General features: G+C 38.3%; 3 protein-coding genes across 3 annotated transcripts; all 3 read right to left on the bottom strand.

The window, feature by feature from the left end:
- Positions 1-1,017: 1,017 nt before the first annotated feature.
- On the bottom strand, positions 1,018-3,654 carry LOC127946917 (ribonuclease inhibitor-like). Its single transcript, XM_052543731.1, has 5 exons — positions 3,485-3,654; positions 3,145-3,318; positions 2,869-3,042; positions 2,562-2,735; positions 1,018-2,049 (listed from the first exon to the last, which is right to left on the bottom strand). The coding sequence occupies exons 1-5, from the start codon at positions 3,652-3,654 to the stop codon at positions 1,923-1,925; spliced, it is 819 nt and encodes a 272-aa protein (XP_052399691.1). The 3' UTR covers positions 1,018-1,922.
- A 346-nt stretch (positions 3,655-4,000) lies between these two features.
- On the bottom strand, positions 4,001-6,958 carry LOC127946916 (protein NLRC3-like). The gene is made up of 4 exons (XM_052543730.1): positions 6,931-6,958; positions 5,049-6,840; positions 4,758-4,931; positions 4,001-4,004 (listed from the first exon to the last, which is right to left on the bottom strand). Exons 1-4 carry the CDS (start codon positions 6,956-6,958, stop codon positions 4,001-4,003), a joined length of 1,998 nt encoding a protein of 665 aa, XP_052399690.1.
- Positions 6,959-9,239: 2,281 nt separating this feature from the next.
- On the bottom strand, positions 9,240-12,029 carry LOC127946915 (uncharacterized). Its single transcript, XM_052543729.1, has 6 exons — positions 11,814-12,029; positions 11,603-11,719; positions 11,134-11,232; positions 10,979-11,050; positions 9,497-9,604; positions 9,240-9,402 (listed from the first exon to the last, which is right to left on the bottom strand). Exons 1-6 carry the CDS (start codon positions 11,960-11,962, stop codon positions 9,240-9,242), a joined length of 708 nt encoding a protein of 235 aa, XP_052399689.1. The 5' UTR covers positions 11,963-12,029.
- Between the last annotated feature and the right edge of the window lie 2,823 nt (positions 12,030-14,852).

The following is a 14,852-nucleotide window of genomic DNA, read 5'->3' as shown; positions in this document are numbered from 1 at the left end:
GTAGTTTACAGAAAATACTGTATAAATATTTGCCAAGTCAACATATTTAGCAGCTGTCGATATCAAAATGTTTTAACTATAATAATCAACTAAATCTTATATTTGTATATATACATTGTACATACATATTTGTCTTGAATTTGTATATAGACGTACACTAAAGTAAAGGTTTCACAATGCAGCAGATTTACATTACATTTATCAGACACTTTTATACAAAGCAACTTACAGGCTATACATTTTTTTTTAACCAGTATGTGTGTTCGCTAGGAATTGAACCCCTGACCTTTTGCACTGCTAACGCAATGCTTTTACCACTGAGCCATAAATTTTGATCTATATTAACACATCTTCAAACACCTGTATCTGTGGCTGACTGACAAACCTGCTATTCCTCATAGTTTCCCTTGTACCTCAACTCCGAAATGTTTTTGTCATTTCGTTCGTGCTAAAGAATGAAGCTATGCATGATTCATTCTGTACCCATAAGGCCATGTCACGCACATGCTGCGTAATCTGTACAGCTGTTCCAGGCCATTTTCCAAGAAGTAGTTTCCATGATGACCTTTCCTTGTCGGTTTGAATAATTCAGATGATAAGCAGCACTGAGACCTGATGTCTACGGTGACCAGGAGGGACATGTTCGGTTTACTCACCCACAACATATTAACTCATGGGAATGTGATAATATGTCATGGCCACAAGATCATTGTCGAGGTAACAACACCTTAGATCCTGTGTTGAGAGAACAACATTTCTTGTGGCCACGAGTTTAATGCGTGAACAAAACTGTGTGAGCAGAGCAACCTGCATTTAGCAGAGATGGAGAAACATTTTTATAAATCCCACAATCTTGTAAATTTGTTAATTGATTGTATATTTTTATTTCATATTCCCATATTATTATTATTAATATTAATAAATTATGATATAATAATATTAAATTAACTGGTTAGGGCTATATTGTTATAGCTTGCATATCGCTTTACCAAATAATGATCTGTTATTAATATGCTACCAGTTATTTTGCAAATACTGTAAACGCCTGACAATTGTATTTACACCCGTGTGTGCCGATAAATGAGCGTGTTGTGTTTTCATTTACAAATTATACACAAATAATAAATTTTTCAATGAAACACTATAGTATTTTTTGTTATAGCCTATAAATAAAATTAAATATATGTTAATTTCAACCTTTAAACTGCACTTCCAGTAAAAATTCCAGTCATGCAGCATAATCAAAGCTTTACTGGCATGTCAGGCTTTCACAGTAGGCTATTATTTACAAAACTGTTCAGAACGTTAAGTAAAGAGATCGAAATAAAGGGGAAATACATAACAGCCAACATAAACAAATATAAACAATATAAAGAATAATATACAAATATTACAGAAAAAGACAATCAGTTAAAGGACTTAAGCTAATGGATAAAATGTTTTATTTAGGTCTATTTTATTTGATGTGCTTTATGTAACATTTATTCATGATAGACTTCATTTGAATGCTGTCTACATCGCGCGCAATACAGTCTGGGCACCTTGGCCTATGGCTGATATAATAATAGGATAATGTAATAATTTATATAATAATTAATATTATAATTTCTTCATTCAAAATAAAATATTGTTTTAAGATGTTTACATTTATTAAACTCGTGCCCACGAGAAATGGATGCTGTTCCCTCAATAGGATCTTGTGGCCACAACATTTTATTAAACATTTTAGTTAATATGTCATGGCCACGATGAAATGAGGTGAACTGAACATGTCCCCACACAGTCACTGCAGATGTCACACTTTAACTAGTGATCTAATATAAAACTTTATTTTAGGTCTGCTTTTTCTGGACTGGTGTAACACAGCAGTGAGCAAAATTGTCCGACTCACACTAAATGTAGTAATAACAGTCACGTTTTTTTTAAAAGCATACGCACATGTCTTTTGTTGTTTGTTCTGTTGATTTTGTTGAATGTTCAGGTAGAGCTGTCTGTTTGTGGGAATCATCAATAGCTGCCTGATTTTTGGATATTATTCCATCCATGAATCTGTGAGGTGGAAATTTAAATTAGTCATTTGTACTGGGATATTGTAAAATAAATATTAAAGAGAAACTAAATCTTAAGAATGTGTCTGGGTCATATTTCACAACCAAACAGAAAAAATAACAAAGAAATGGTAGCCACCTTGCATAAGGAAATAAAATATATTTTAGGCATTTTCGTTGCAATATTTTGTATTGTGAAATAATTTGCGTGACAATTACGCACTACCCGTTTCTCATTACCGTAATGCAATAGTACCAATAGTACTTCATTCTTATTACTACAATTAGTATCTTTAAATTTCCACTTCTATCTATTTGTTTCATTGCAAAATATGGCCCAAACATTTCCTTAAGATTCACCTGAATATTGTTGAAAACAACAAAAAAAAAAAAAAATAATAATCCAATCCTGGCTTATTATTTAAATAACACCTAATTTTTAAATAGGTGTAGGATATATTATGTCATAGCACAAGGAGTATACTGTCGACATACTAAGTTTCAAATACTCACTCAAGTTCTTCTAATTTACTTTGTGGATCCTCCAGTAGATCTGAGAGTGACTTCACTCCTGAATCCGTCAGATTATTTCCTCTGAGATCCAGTGTTTTTAACTGTGACTGGTTAGAGCTGAGAGCTGATGCCAGAACAGCACACCCATCTGCTGTAATCCCACAGTATGTTACACTGCAAAGTGTAATGCAATTATTACAAGATAACTTTATTAAATTACATATTTTGTTCAAGGAAAAACAGTCACATTTTCTGTATTGTACAGATTCACCATTCATGGGTGAACAGAAATCAAAATCTGTATTACCTCAATGACTGCAGTCCTGACAGAAGTTGGCAAAGTGCCACTGAAAGCTGCTTCAAGCCTGAGTCCAGTATTGCATTAGCACTGATGTTCAGCTCTCTCAGACCTGAGTGTTCTGGTTTATTTACATAACCCATCATCCGACAGCTTTCATGTGTGAGATTGCAGTTATTCAGCCTGAGAAAAGCACAAAAACAACATGCTCCAAATTTCCATCCAGTCTCCTCTGTTAATTGTGAGATGTACATTACATGATAAAAGAAACTGAAGGCCTATTACCATAATCTCTCAAGATGCAAACGTGTGTCTTCAAACACAGGGAGCAGATGCTTTAATCCTGAGTCTGAGAGGTTGTTAATGCTGAGGTCCAACTCTCTCATGTGTGATGGGTTTGACTTTAAAGCAGCTGACAATGCAGAACATCCATAGGCTGTAATTTTACAGTCTGATAGACTGCAAATAGTAAAGGGAGATAATCATGAACAATTGTCATGTGATACAAAGCATGTGATATTATTTCCTCAGAATCAGATCAGTCATCTATCGACATCATGTTAATATCCTGTGGGTCGTGTGCTACTCAGCACATGAACACTGTCAACTTGTCTGATTGTAATACCTCAATGTCTCAAGCTTGCAGGAAGGACTCTTTAGACCAACACAGAGCAGTTCCACTCCTGAATCCTGAAGGTCATTTAAACTTAAATCTAAATGTTTCAGGCTAGTAGAGGTGGACTGAAGTGCTTGGGCCAGTGCCGCACAACTTTTCCTAGTAAGTTCACAGGCCATCAACCTAAAAAAAATGGCCTCAATTTAACATTGTAGACTGGACCAAACATGCATTTGATGTGGTTACAAGTACTTATTTTTAGTGCAAAAGAAAAATAAAGTAGTGTTTGATACTAAATGGACATGGTCTATTCAAATCAATCTGTAATTCTGCAATTGCTTTGTTCAAAAATGAAACTCAATACCACAGAAATTTATGAGGGATTACTATTTGATTATAGACAAAAACAAGAAAGATTTTAAAATGAATAGCAACACTGTAGAGTAAACCCAAGTGAAAGTTATATATTTAAGTGCCCACTTATAACATATTAGAACCCACCTTAGTGTTTCCAGTTTACAGCTTCTATCTGTTAGCACATCAGAAAGCATTTTCACACCTGTATCATGAGGGTTGTTGTGCGTCAAATCAAGTTCAATTAAGTGAGCTGGGTTTGACTTCAAAGCCGAAGCCAAAGAAGCACAGCCATTTTCACTGATGCTGCAATTGAAAAGTCTACAACCACAAGAAAGAAAAGAAAAATCACAAATAAAATATGTTTGTTGTTTCTTCAACATACCAATGTGAATCAATGGACAGCAAATGGAGTTTTACTAAAGTTTTCCATTTCACAATTTTCACAACTGAAGAAAAAGAGAAGGATAATCTCAAAGTTTTCTAGTTTTAACAGATATCGCAACATTGTCTCAAGAAAAGTCTATTAAAGTGTGTTGGGTCGAAGGTTGGAAAATATGGACAGGAAGTCATTCCAAAGCCAATTTAGCCGAGCTATCTACATTTATTGTATAGCTCTGAACTGTGTGTCACAGCTGTCTTTGTGTCTATTTTTATTATCAGGTATTTTAGGAGAACATTTTGAAAAATAATTTAGGACTTAAGAGCTATTTTTTAATGTATGATGTGAAATTGTCTAAACCAAATGTTCCTCTGGCCAGGCAAGTGTGGAAGCAGGGACATTTTATTTTCGTGCATACAATAACTCTACACGACATTTAACAAATTTTATTTTTTATAATCAAAAGCCATAGATACTGCTAATTTGGCAATTTTTACCACTTCATTGTTTTTTTAATACATGTCATGGGCACAGTCTACATCCTACCTCAAAATTTCTAGTTTACACTGAGGATTCCCCAGTCCGGCAGCAAGTTGTTTTATTCCTGAATCTTGAAGATTGTTGGAAGTCAAATCCAGTTCTCTCAGACATGAGAGACTTGAACTAAGTACAGAGGACAGGCCTGAACAGCCTTTATCTGTCACATTACAGGACATCAATCTGAAGGAAATAAAGAAAGCAGGTTAAGGTACTGTGTTCTTGGAATATGCTGACTAAGCATCCACACCTGTGTTTAAAATACTTGGGAAGAGTAAGTTTCTGGCATGACAAACTTACATAACTGATCGGGATGCTTTGATAACTGGCAGCAATCTTAACAGTCCCTCATTTGAAGACATGCTCGGATGAACAAACTTTGACAAGTCAAACACATCCAGTTCTTCTGCAGATGTAAGCAATATGTAGGCCAAAGCAGAAAAGCTTGAAGGAGATAGCTTTCCACCAATAAAACCATGTGAATTAATGAAGTCCTGCATTTCCTCAACCAATGAATCATCTTTCATTTCACTTAGGCAATGGAAAAGACTTATTGCCTGCTCTGCTGAAGGGTGGTCCCTTATTTTTTCCTTGACGTATTGAATCATTTTTATGCTGCTATCAGTATCACTCACCTCATTCAGGAGTCCCTTAAGAAGAGTCTGGTTGGACTCAAGGGACAGTCCCAACAAGAAGCGAAGGAAAAGGTCCAAATGTCCGTTTTCACTTGCTAAAGCATTATCTACAGCACACTTTAAAAATTCCTGCACTGACATTTTTTTGAAAGTATTAATGATTTTAGCATTTGTCGTCTGACTGAGGACATTCCGTTTATGGTTGACAAACACAAGAAATGCATACAATGCAGCCAGAAACTCCTGTATACTTGAGTGTATGAAGCTGAAGACCCTCTCCTGAAGTAGCCCTGCTACTTCTCTGAAGATTTGGGTACAAACTCCTGAATACACTGATGCAATGTGAAGGTCAATGCCACATTCCCTCAAATCTTCTTCATAGAACAACAAATTACCCTTTTCAAGCTGCTGAAATGCAAGCTTTCCAAGCAACAATGTGGTCTGGTTATCCCACTTCAAACCGGCTTCGGAATTCTCATTGTATTTGTGACTCCCTTGCTTGATCTGGAACATCAAGAAATGTGAATACATTTGCGTGAGGGTCTTGGGAATCTCACCCCCCTCAGAATCAAGAAACATTCTTTCGAGAACTGTAGCTGATATCCAACAGAACACTGGGATGTGGCACATGATGTGAAGGACCTTTGAGGACTTCAAGTGGGAGATTATCCTGGAGGACAAGTCTGGATCACTTATTTTTTTCTTGAAGTATTCTTCCTTGTAGGAGTCATTGAAACCTCGCACTTCTGTCACACGGTCCAAGAAGTCAGGTGGTATTTGACCTGCTGCAGCTGGTCGTGAGGTTATCCAGACAAAAGCAGAAGGAAGTAAGTTCTTGCAGATGAGGTTTGTCAGTAGGACACCGACTGAGACTGATTCAGTCACACTAGAGCAACTCCTGTTGTTTTGGAAATCCAGGGGAAACCGACATTCATCAAGTCCATCAAAGATAAAGACTATCTTGTATTTGTCTGAGTGTAACACTTCTGGATCTATCTTGAGATTGAAGAAGCACTCGAGAATGTTTATCAGACTAACTTTCTTTTCTTTAATTACATTCATTTCTCGAAAAGGTAGTGGAAATATCATGTGGACGTCCTGGTTGGCTCTGTCCTCAACCCAGTCCAGTGTGAACTTTTGCACAGACACTGTTTTCCCAATGCCAGCGATTCCTTTGGTTAGCACAGTTTGGATTTGTTTAGTAGATCCTGAAGAAGTTTTAAAGATATTATTAGCCTTGATAGGTTCATCCCATGTGGCTGGATGTTTTGATGCTGTCTCGATCTGTCTGATTTCATGTTCATTGGTGTGCTCACTGCTTTGACCATCAGTGATGTAGAGCTCTGTATAGATATTGTTAAGCAGAGAGGGGCCGCTGTGCTCTTCATTCCCCTCAAATATACACTGGCACCTGTTCCTTAACATCCTCTTATACTGATATGTCCCAATCAGATCCTCTGTGATGTTTGACACAAGACATAGTTAGAATTAAAAATATTGAATCATTCTATATAAAACATTTGATATGACATTGTTGAAACGAATACCATTTAGAACATTTGATCTTGATTCCATCTGCTGAATTCTGAAAGACAAAATATGTGACGACAACATGTGTGAATGAAAAGTATGTATTTAATGTTGCAATATTAGGTTTTGTAGATAGTTGAAAAAAGATTGTCAAATGGGAAGTGTGTATTTTTTCCAATATATACAGGTAGATCTCAATAAATTAGAATGTCATGGAAAAGTTCATTTATTTCAACTTGTGTATTAAATAATTTCAATGCACACAGACTGAAGTAGTTTAAGTCTTTGGTTCTTTTAATTGTGATGATTTTAGCTCGCATTTAACAAAAACACACCAATCTCAACAAATTAGATTCATTCATAAGACCAAAAAAAAAATTTTTAGTGAACTGTTGGCCTTCTGGAAAGTATGTTCATTTACTCTACATGTACTCAATATTTAATAGAGGCACCTTTTGCTTTAATTTCTGCCTCAATTCGGCATGGCATGGAGGTGATCAGTTTGTGGCACTGCTGAGGTGGTCTGGAGGCCCAGGTCTGGTGAGTTTGCTGGCCAGTGAAGCACACCAATACCATGGCCATTTAACCAACTTTTGGTGCTTTTGGCAGTGTGGGCAGGTGTCAAATCCTGCTGGGAAATGAAATCATCATCTTCAAAAAGCTGGTCAGCAGAAGGAAGCATGAAGTGCTCCTAAATTTCTTGGTAAACGGGTGGAGTGCCTTTGGTTTTCAAAAAACACAATGGAACAACACCAGCAGATGACATTGCACCCCAAATCATTACAGACTGTGGAAACTTAACACTGGACTTCAAGCAACTTGGGCTTTGAGCTTCTCCACCCTTCCACCAGACTCTAGGACTTTGGTTTCCCAATGAAATACAAAACTTGCTCTCATCTGAAAAGAGGACTTTGGACCACTGGGAAACAGTCCAGTTCTTCTTCTCTTTAGCCCAGGTAAGACGCCTCTGATGTTGTCTGTGGTTCAGGAGTGGCTTAACAAGAGGAATACGACAATTCTAAAGAATGCCAATTCAATCCCAGCCTCAGTCCATTCTTTGTGAATTTCTCTCATATTCTTGAAGCGATTTTGCTTGACAATCCTCATAAGGCTACAGTTCTTTCGGTTGGTTGTGCATCTTTTTCTTTCACAGTTTTTCCTTCCACTCAACTTTCTGTTAACATGCATGTTAACATTTATTTAATACATGAGTTTCACAATTAGAGTTGAATTACTGAAATAAATGAACTTTTCCATGACATTCTAAGGTGCACACAGCAATAAAAAAAAAAACATCTATTCCTATTTGAGTCACAGTTCAGTGCACATTATTGTTTTTAGATTTTCATGCACACAATGAACAAATAGCTCGTCGGCTTACATTTTGACATTACAACCTGACAGTTTGTAAATGTTGTAAATACTGTTTTCTTTCTCTTTTCTTGACAATTTTTATAGAATGAGATGATGACAGTTATCTCAATCAGCCTAACTCAGCAATGCCAAAAAAGACCAGTTGATGATAGGGGGCACAAATTAAACACAAAAGAAAGAAAGAGAGAGAGAGAGAGAGATAAAGAGATAAAGAAAGAAAGAAAGAAACCTGTTTATTAGATTTTTCTGATTTTCTTCTTTCTGAAGGCATATTTAAATATGTGATTGCATTAAAAGCATTTGTATGTATCTCATGATAACAAACATTGATGTATATTGTTTATAATTGTTTAACACGTGGCTAACATACTTCAGTTCTATAAGGATAGATTCTCTGCTGAATTTATGGGGATAATCCATTGACTGCTCCCGCTCAACCAACCTAAAATGAAGAAATATTCCAAAATAAGTTTTTGGAAAGTTTTTATAACATTCTTGTTTGAGGCAGTATAAGTGTGGTGTATGAGCTCACTTGTGTTCAGGCATAAAGGATGATGGTGAGGTTATAGACATATTCCCCAGAGACACATTACTTGGTCCTGGTGGAGAGGGTTTATTTGGCCTGTTCAAGCTATAAATAAATAAATACATTCATACATTTCTGTCCAAGCACTTCATGTTGTGGGTTGAATAATGTGCATGTGAGATCATTATTAAAAAAGAAAAAAGAAAAAGCTTTTGGGAAATTCAAGAGTACCATAAGCCTTAGTACACAGTAGAAACCAGTGGAGCAAGCCATTGGTGTTTATAATCAGCTCAGGTTCTAGATGGTACTGTTCAAGAGCAAGGCCTCTGTTTCTGCTAATTGTAGGGTCTGTTCACACCAGACCATTTTGGTACACTTGTCTAAAGACTAATTAATACATATATGCACCAAAAACTCTTACATTGTTTATGTGAGCAGAAACAGACTGGTGCTTAACACTGTGCTAACATACTTCAGTTCTGTAGTGACTGGTCCTCCTCTGATTCTGATAGGTTGATCCATTGACTGCTCACTTTTCACTGACAAACCGCTGGGCAGAGAGAAGTCAGAGTCCTCACGATTAATCAACCTAAAATGAAGAAATGTTTTAATGGAGACAGGATTTCATGACATACTACTTGTCGAAGGCAGTATTCACATGTTTAGCAGCACTAGGATCTCACCTGTGTTGAGCATTTCTGTCCCTCAATGTTAACTGAGGAGGCATCGGCTCATTCCCCAAAGACACATCATTTAATCCTGGTAAAGGAGATTTATCTGGCTTGTTCAAACTAAAAAACAAACAAAACAACGAACAAAACAGAACTGGTACTTCATTATATGTTTTCTATTTTTTTCTATGATGTTAGTTTAGAGTGAGGTTTACACACTTATAACATTATGAAGCAATGATAATACTTTTTGTATATGAAGAAAACAAAAATAACAGTTTTATTCAACAATTCATCTGCTCTGTTTCTCTACACATCACCATAGCACCATTTTGAAGAATATGAGTGTGTATATTTATGTGAGCATAAGCTGCCTGCGTTCAGCTGATGGCAGACTATTCAGCATCTTTCATACTTTTCTGGACTTTGACCGTTTATTTTACTTGGCAGTGAATGGGACAGTCACAAACCTCCTGCTTATCATTCAAATGATCTTAAATTGTGTTCTGAAGACAAACTAAGCTTTTATGGGTTTGAAACGACATGGGGTAAAGTGATTAATGACAAAAATGTTATTTTGGGGTGAAGTATCCCTTTAAGTTTTTAGAAATATAAATACATATAGATTTGTGATTGAGAAGATTTTTCATTGAAAAACATCTAAATTTATGTGTATCCTGGTTCACTCAAAACTTAATAAGACACTGTATTACTGTGGTAATACGGCGCTATAGAAATGCTGAATCACCTGATTCTAAATGCAACACAACATCTCGTTCCCTTCTCAGGGAGCCAGGACCTCAGTGTGCATTGTTATGTTATCATCAGGACCATCCTAAGCTGGCGTGGGGCCTAGAGAGAGGTAAGGAGCAGGGCCCTCCTCGGTACGTTTGTAACACCAGATGCACTGCCCGAAGGACAGCCCTGGGAATCATCAATAACAATGCTGCCACACAGAGGGAAGAATCCTGCACATCAAAGTTTTCTAACACTGGCAGAAAGACCGAATTTGTGCAGATAGCATCAGACTGCTGCACAAACATCCTTTTCGGATGCATCTTTGGATAGTGCCTTGGAAGATGCTACACTTTGAGTGGAGTGTGTTCTGACACCTAGAGATGAAGCCCTTCCACATTAGCAAGAGGAGAATACTGAAGAAAGCCCTGCAGATCTCTTGCTCTTTGTAGTGATTTTAGTGATAAGAGTGGTGACACTTTAGAGAGTGCGAGAGAGAGAGAGAGAGAGAGAGAGAGAGAGAGAGAGAGAGAGAGAGAGAGAGAAAGAAAGAAGAAAGAAAGAAAGAAACTTGTATATTAGATTTTTCAGATTTTCAAATATGGATGTGTTTGCCTTCTGAAGAATTTCTGAATGAGACAGACACACCTTTCTGAAGGCATATTTAAATGTGAATGCATTAAAAGCATTTGTATGTATCTCATGGTAACAAACATTGATGTATATTGTTTATAATTGTTTAACACGTGGCTAACATACTTCAGTTCTATAAGGACAGATCCTCTGCTGAATTTATGAGGATAATCCATTGACTGCTCCCGCTCAACCAACCTAAAATGAAGAAATATTCCAAAATAAGTGAGTTTTTATAACAGTGTTGTTTGAGGCAGTATAAGTGTGGTGTATGAGCTCACTTGTGTTCAGGCATAAAAGATGATGGTGAGGTTATAGACATATTCCCCAGAGACACATGACTTGGTCCTGGTGGAGAAGGTTTATTTGGCCTGTTCAAGCTATAAATAAATAAATACATTCATACATTTCTGTCCAAGCAATTCATGTTGTGGGTTGAATAATGTGCATGTGAGATCATGATTAAAAAAGAAAAAGAAAAAAAAAACTTTTGTGAAAAGCAAAAGTACCATAAGCCTAAGTACACAGTGGAAACCATTGAAACAAATCATTGGTTTCTATAATCAGCTCAGGCTCTAGATGGTACTGTTCAAGAGCAAGGCCTCTGTTTATGCTAATTGTAGGGTCTGTTCACACCAGACCATTTTGGTACACATGTCTAAAGACTAATTAATACATATATGCACTAAAAACTCTTACATTGTTTATTTTAGCAGAAACAGACTGGTGCTTAACACTGTGCTAACATACTTCAGTTCTGTAGTGACTGGTCCTCCTCTGATTCTGATAGGTTGATCCATTGACTGCTCACTTTTCACTGACAAACCGCTGGGCAGAGAGAAGTCAGAGTCCTCACGATTAATCAACCTAAAATGAAGAAATGTTTTAATGGAGATAGGATTTCATGACATACTACTTGTTGAAGGCAGTATTCACATGTTTAGCAGCACTAGGATCTCACCTGTGTTGAGCATTTCTGTCCCTCAATGTTAACTGAGGAGGCATCGGCTCATTCCCCAAAGACACATCATTTAATCCTGGTAAAGCAGATTTATCTGGCTTGTTCAAACTAAAAAACAAACAAAAACAAAAACAGAACTGGTATTTCATTATATGTTTTCTATTTTTTTCTATGATGTTAGTTTGGAGTGAGGTTTACACACTTATAACATTATGAAGCGACGATAATACTTTTTGTATATGAAGAAAACCAAAAATAATGACTTAATTTGACAATTCATCTGCTCCGTTTCTCTCCACATCAACACAGCCATTTTTAAGAATATGAGTGTGTATGTGAATGTGAGGGTAAGCTGCCTGCGTTCAGCTCATATTCAACAACAGGGATGCTTGATTCTCGCAAAACGTATTCTTTACCCAGACTTCAGGCTCTGCAGGATGTCTTCTCACAGATGTGCATGCCCTGGAATATAAACTGGGTTCAGGGAATCAGAGTGGAATTTGTTGTACCTGCCCGAAACAGGGGTGAGAACACATCACGCCCTGGTGGCTGATGTAAGAGGCTACCGTAGCAACGAGAATATTTTTTGTACATGCCAGCTGCACAAACATCCTTTTCGGATGCATCTTTGGATAGTGCCTTGGAAAATGCTACACTTCGAGTGGAGTGTGTTCTGACACCTAGAGATGAAGCCCTTCCACATTAGCAAGAGGAGAATACTGAAAAGGCCTGCATATCTCTTGCTCTTTGCAGTGATGTTAGTGATAAGAGTGGTGCCACTTTAGGAGTCAGAAAGTTTTCTGAGGCTGACTATATAAGTGTTTGAATCGAACATCTGATAAACCTTCAAGGATCACAATCACAGCCTGTAGTAGCCTCTTAAAACTATGCAAAAATCAAGAGATGGGCAATCATTTGAGAAAGCTGCTCTGATGAAAGCCCTACATCATGTATGTCTACATTCAACTCAGAGCCAGATGCAGACATTGCAGATTTGAAGAGACTGCTGAGCAAGCTTCCTGATCCAGAATTAAAGTTTTTGAAGCAGGAGAGAAAGCAGCTCTGCCAACTTGATCTGTGGTTCCCATGAACCGAGCCATGAGGCGAAGATGCCTGGCTCCCATGCTTAAAAGAGACCTAGGATCACAAATTGGATATTTCCTTTCTGACCATAAAGGGGGCTGACTGTGAATGCTCTGGTCACATGCAAATCACACACTTTTTGTGAGTTGTCCCAATAATGAAGCGAGGTTTTACACACACTCATTAGACAAGCAGCTTACAAGTATGTTGTAGGTGCACTTTTATGGGACTCAGGGCAGAATTAACAATTTAATTTTTGGATGGACTATTCCTTTAAATTGACAGGGTCATAAATTGACACAAAACTCTTCCCTAATTTGGCCCTGTGGGAGCCTGACATGGGAACTGTGGCCATCCCTGGGCTTGACTTGGAGTCTGTACCCCCCTTGGGCTGGACGTGGGAACTGGAGCCCTCTCTGGGATAGATTCGGGGACACAAGCCCTCTCTGTGGTAAACTTGGGGACTGGAGCTCTCTCTGGGATAAATTCGGGGAATATTGCCCTATCTGGGCTAAACTCAGGGACTGGAGCTCTCTCTGGGCTATACTCGGGTACTGGAGCTTTTCTAGGCTAGACTCAGAGGCTGGAGCCAACACTGGAGCAGACTCAGGGATTAAAGCAGACACTGGATGTAACAAGGCTGCCTTAAGCAGGGATTGAACCCGGGTCTCTGGTGCTCTAAGAGTGTGAATTTGCTCACTGAGCTACTCCCAGACTTTTAAACCCAAGAGCGGAAGCACAAAAGAGCAAAAAAGGCCAAGGGGCTTGAATCTTCAAAAAGTAACAATAATTTTTACTAGAGAAAACAAAGTACAAAATAAACGTAGCAAACTTAGCTACCATTAAACAAAAAAGACACGAGGGTCCAAAAATACAATCACAATAAAACTTAACTTAGCAACTGGATTCACAGGAAGCAAGACTCAAGACTGAACACAATAGCAGGGCACAAACAGACTTATAAAGGGTCAAACACAGGTGTGAGGAATCAAAGCTGATGAGCAGAGCACTGAACATGGTACGTGGCGATGACACCCTCTGGAGGAGCAGAGAGACCATAGGGCTAGAGTTCATAGGGCAAGAGCCATCTGCAGTTCTGGAGGGAACATGACACAGTACTCATTGAGAGTGACCCCTGCAGGCCAGGATGGAAACAATGCAGCAATGCAGATACGAGCCCATTACACTGAAGCTGACACTGGAACTGATGCAGGGGCTAGGACGAGGGCTGAGAATATTCTTTTCCTCCTCATCCTCCTCCTTTACTTAAGGGTGAACGGCAAGGCCATCAGGTTTGACAACGGTGCAGCTGGTGGGCTTGACATTGGCACGGCACGTGGGCTTGACAATGGAGCGGTCGGCGGGCTTGACAGTGTGCTGGTTTTGGCTCGGGGCCGGACACTCTCCAAACTTTGCAGGATCCCTTCCCTTCAGCTTAGTCCCTTGGTGTCTTTTAGGTCCACTGGACAATGGTTGTTCTCCCCGTGCTAGAACATAGAGTTCTGGTGGCATCACCTAATGCCGTTGTTGCAACGATCCTGCTGAACTCCCAGGCATACTCAATGAAGGGGAGATCCCTATGGGCTATGGCAATGAAGCATGCGACAGTTTCCATCCCACAGGGAGAAATAAACAGGAAAACAAAAACACTTTCAAAACCGAAAACAAAAACACGGAGAGTAGGGGTGCTGCTTACTGTTTATGGTCCAGTATTCTGTCATGCTACCGCTACTATGAGAAGCACAGAGTGAGGAACGAGGAGATGTGGAGTAGACTTCAAACAAAAATACTTTTTTCCTATTTGGTGCCTAAACTCTGGAATAATCTACCTAACATTGTTCGGGAGGCAGACACACTATTGCAGTTTAAATCTAGATTAAAGACCCATCTCTTTAACCTGGCATACACATAACATACTAATATGCTTCTAATATCCAAATCCATTAATGGATTTTT

The sequence above is a fragment of the Carassius gibelio genome, chromosome A25 (assembly GCF_023724105.1).
Source record: "Carassius gibelio isolate Cgi1373 ecotype wild population from Czech Republic chromosome A25, carGib1.2-hapl.c, whole genome shotgun sequence".
Taxonomy (NCBI): domain Eukaryota; kingdom Metazoa; phylum Chordata; class Actinopteri; order Cypriniformes; family Cyprinidae; genus Carassius; species Carassius gibelio.
This window is presented reverse-complemented; position numbering and strand designations above follow the sequence as displayed.

Coding starts and splice junctions, on each gene's coding strand:
- LOC127946917 (XM_052543731.1), bottom strand. CDS start 3,654: ATGGCCTGTGAACTTACTAGGAAAAGTTGTGCGGCACTGGCCCAAGCA. Junction 3,319..3,484: donor TGCAAGCTTGAGACATTGAG/GTATTACAATCA, acceptor TACTATTTGCAG/TCTATCAGACTGTAAAATTA. Junction 3,043..3,144: donor TTGCATCTTGAGAGATTATG/GTAATAGGCCTT, acceptor TGCTTTTCTCAG/GCTGAATAACTGCAATCTCA.
- LOC127946915 (XM_052543729.1), bottom strand. CDS start 11,962: ATGAAATACCAGTTCTGTTTTTGTTTTTGTTTGTTTTTTAGTTTGAAC. Junction 11,720..11,813: donor GACAGAAATGCTCAACACAG/GTGAGATCCTAG, acceptor TCTTCATTTTAG/GTTGATTAATCGTGAGGACT. Junction 11,051..11,133: donor TCTTTTATGCCTGAACACAA/GTGAGCTCATAC, acceptor TCTTCATTTTAG/GTTGGTTGAGCGGGAGCAGT.
- LOC127946916 (XM_052543730.1), bottom strand. CDS start 6,958: ATGGAATCAAGATCAAATGTTCTAAATG. Junction 6,841..6,930: donor AAGATCAAATGTTCTAAATG/GTATTCGTTTCA, acceptor CAAACATCACAG/AGGATCTGATTGGGACATAT. Junction 4,932..5,048: donor AAAGCATCCCGATCAGTTAT/GTAAGTTTGTCA, acceptor TATTTCCTTCAG/ATTGATGTCCTGTAATGTGA.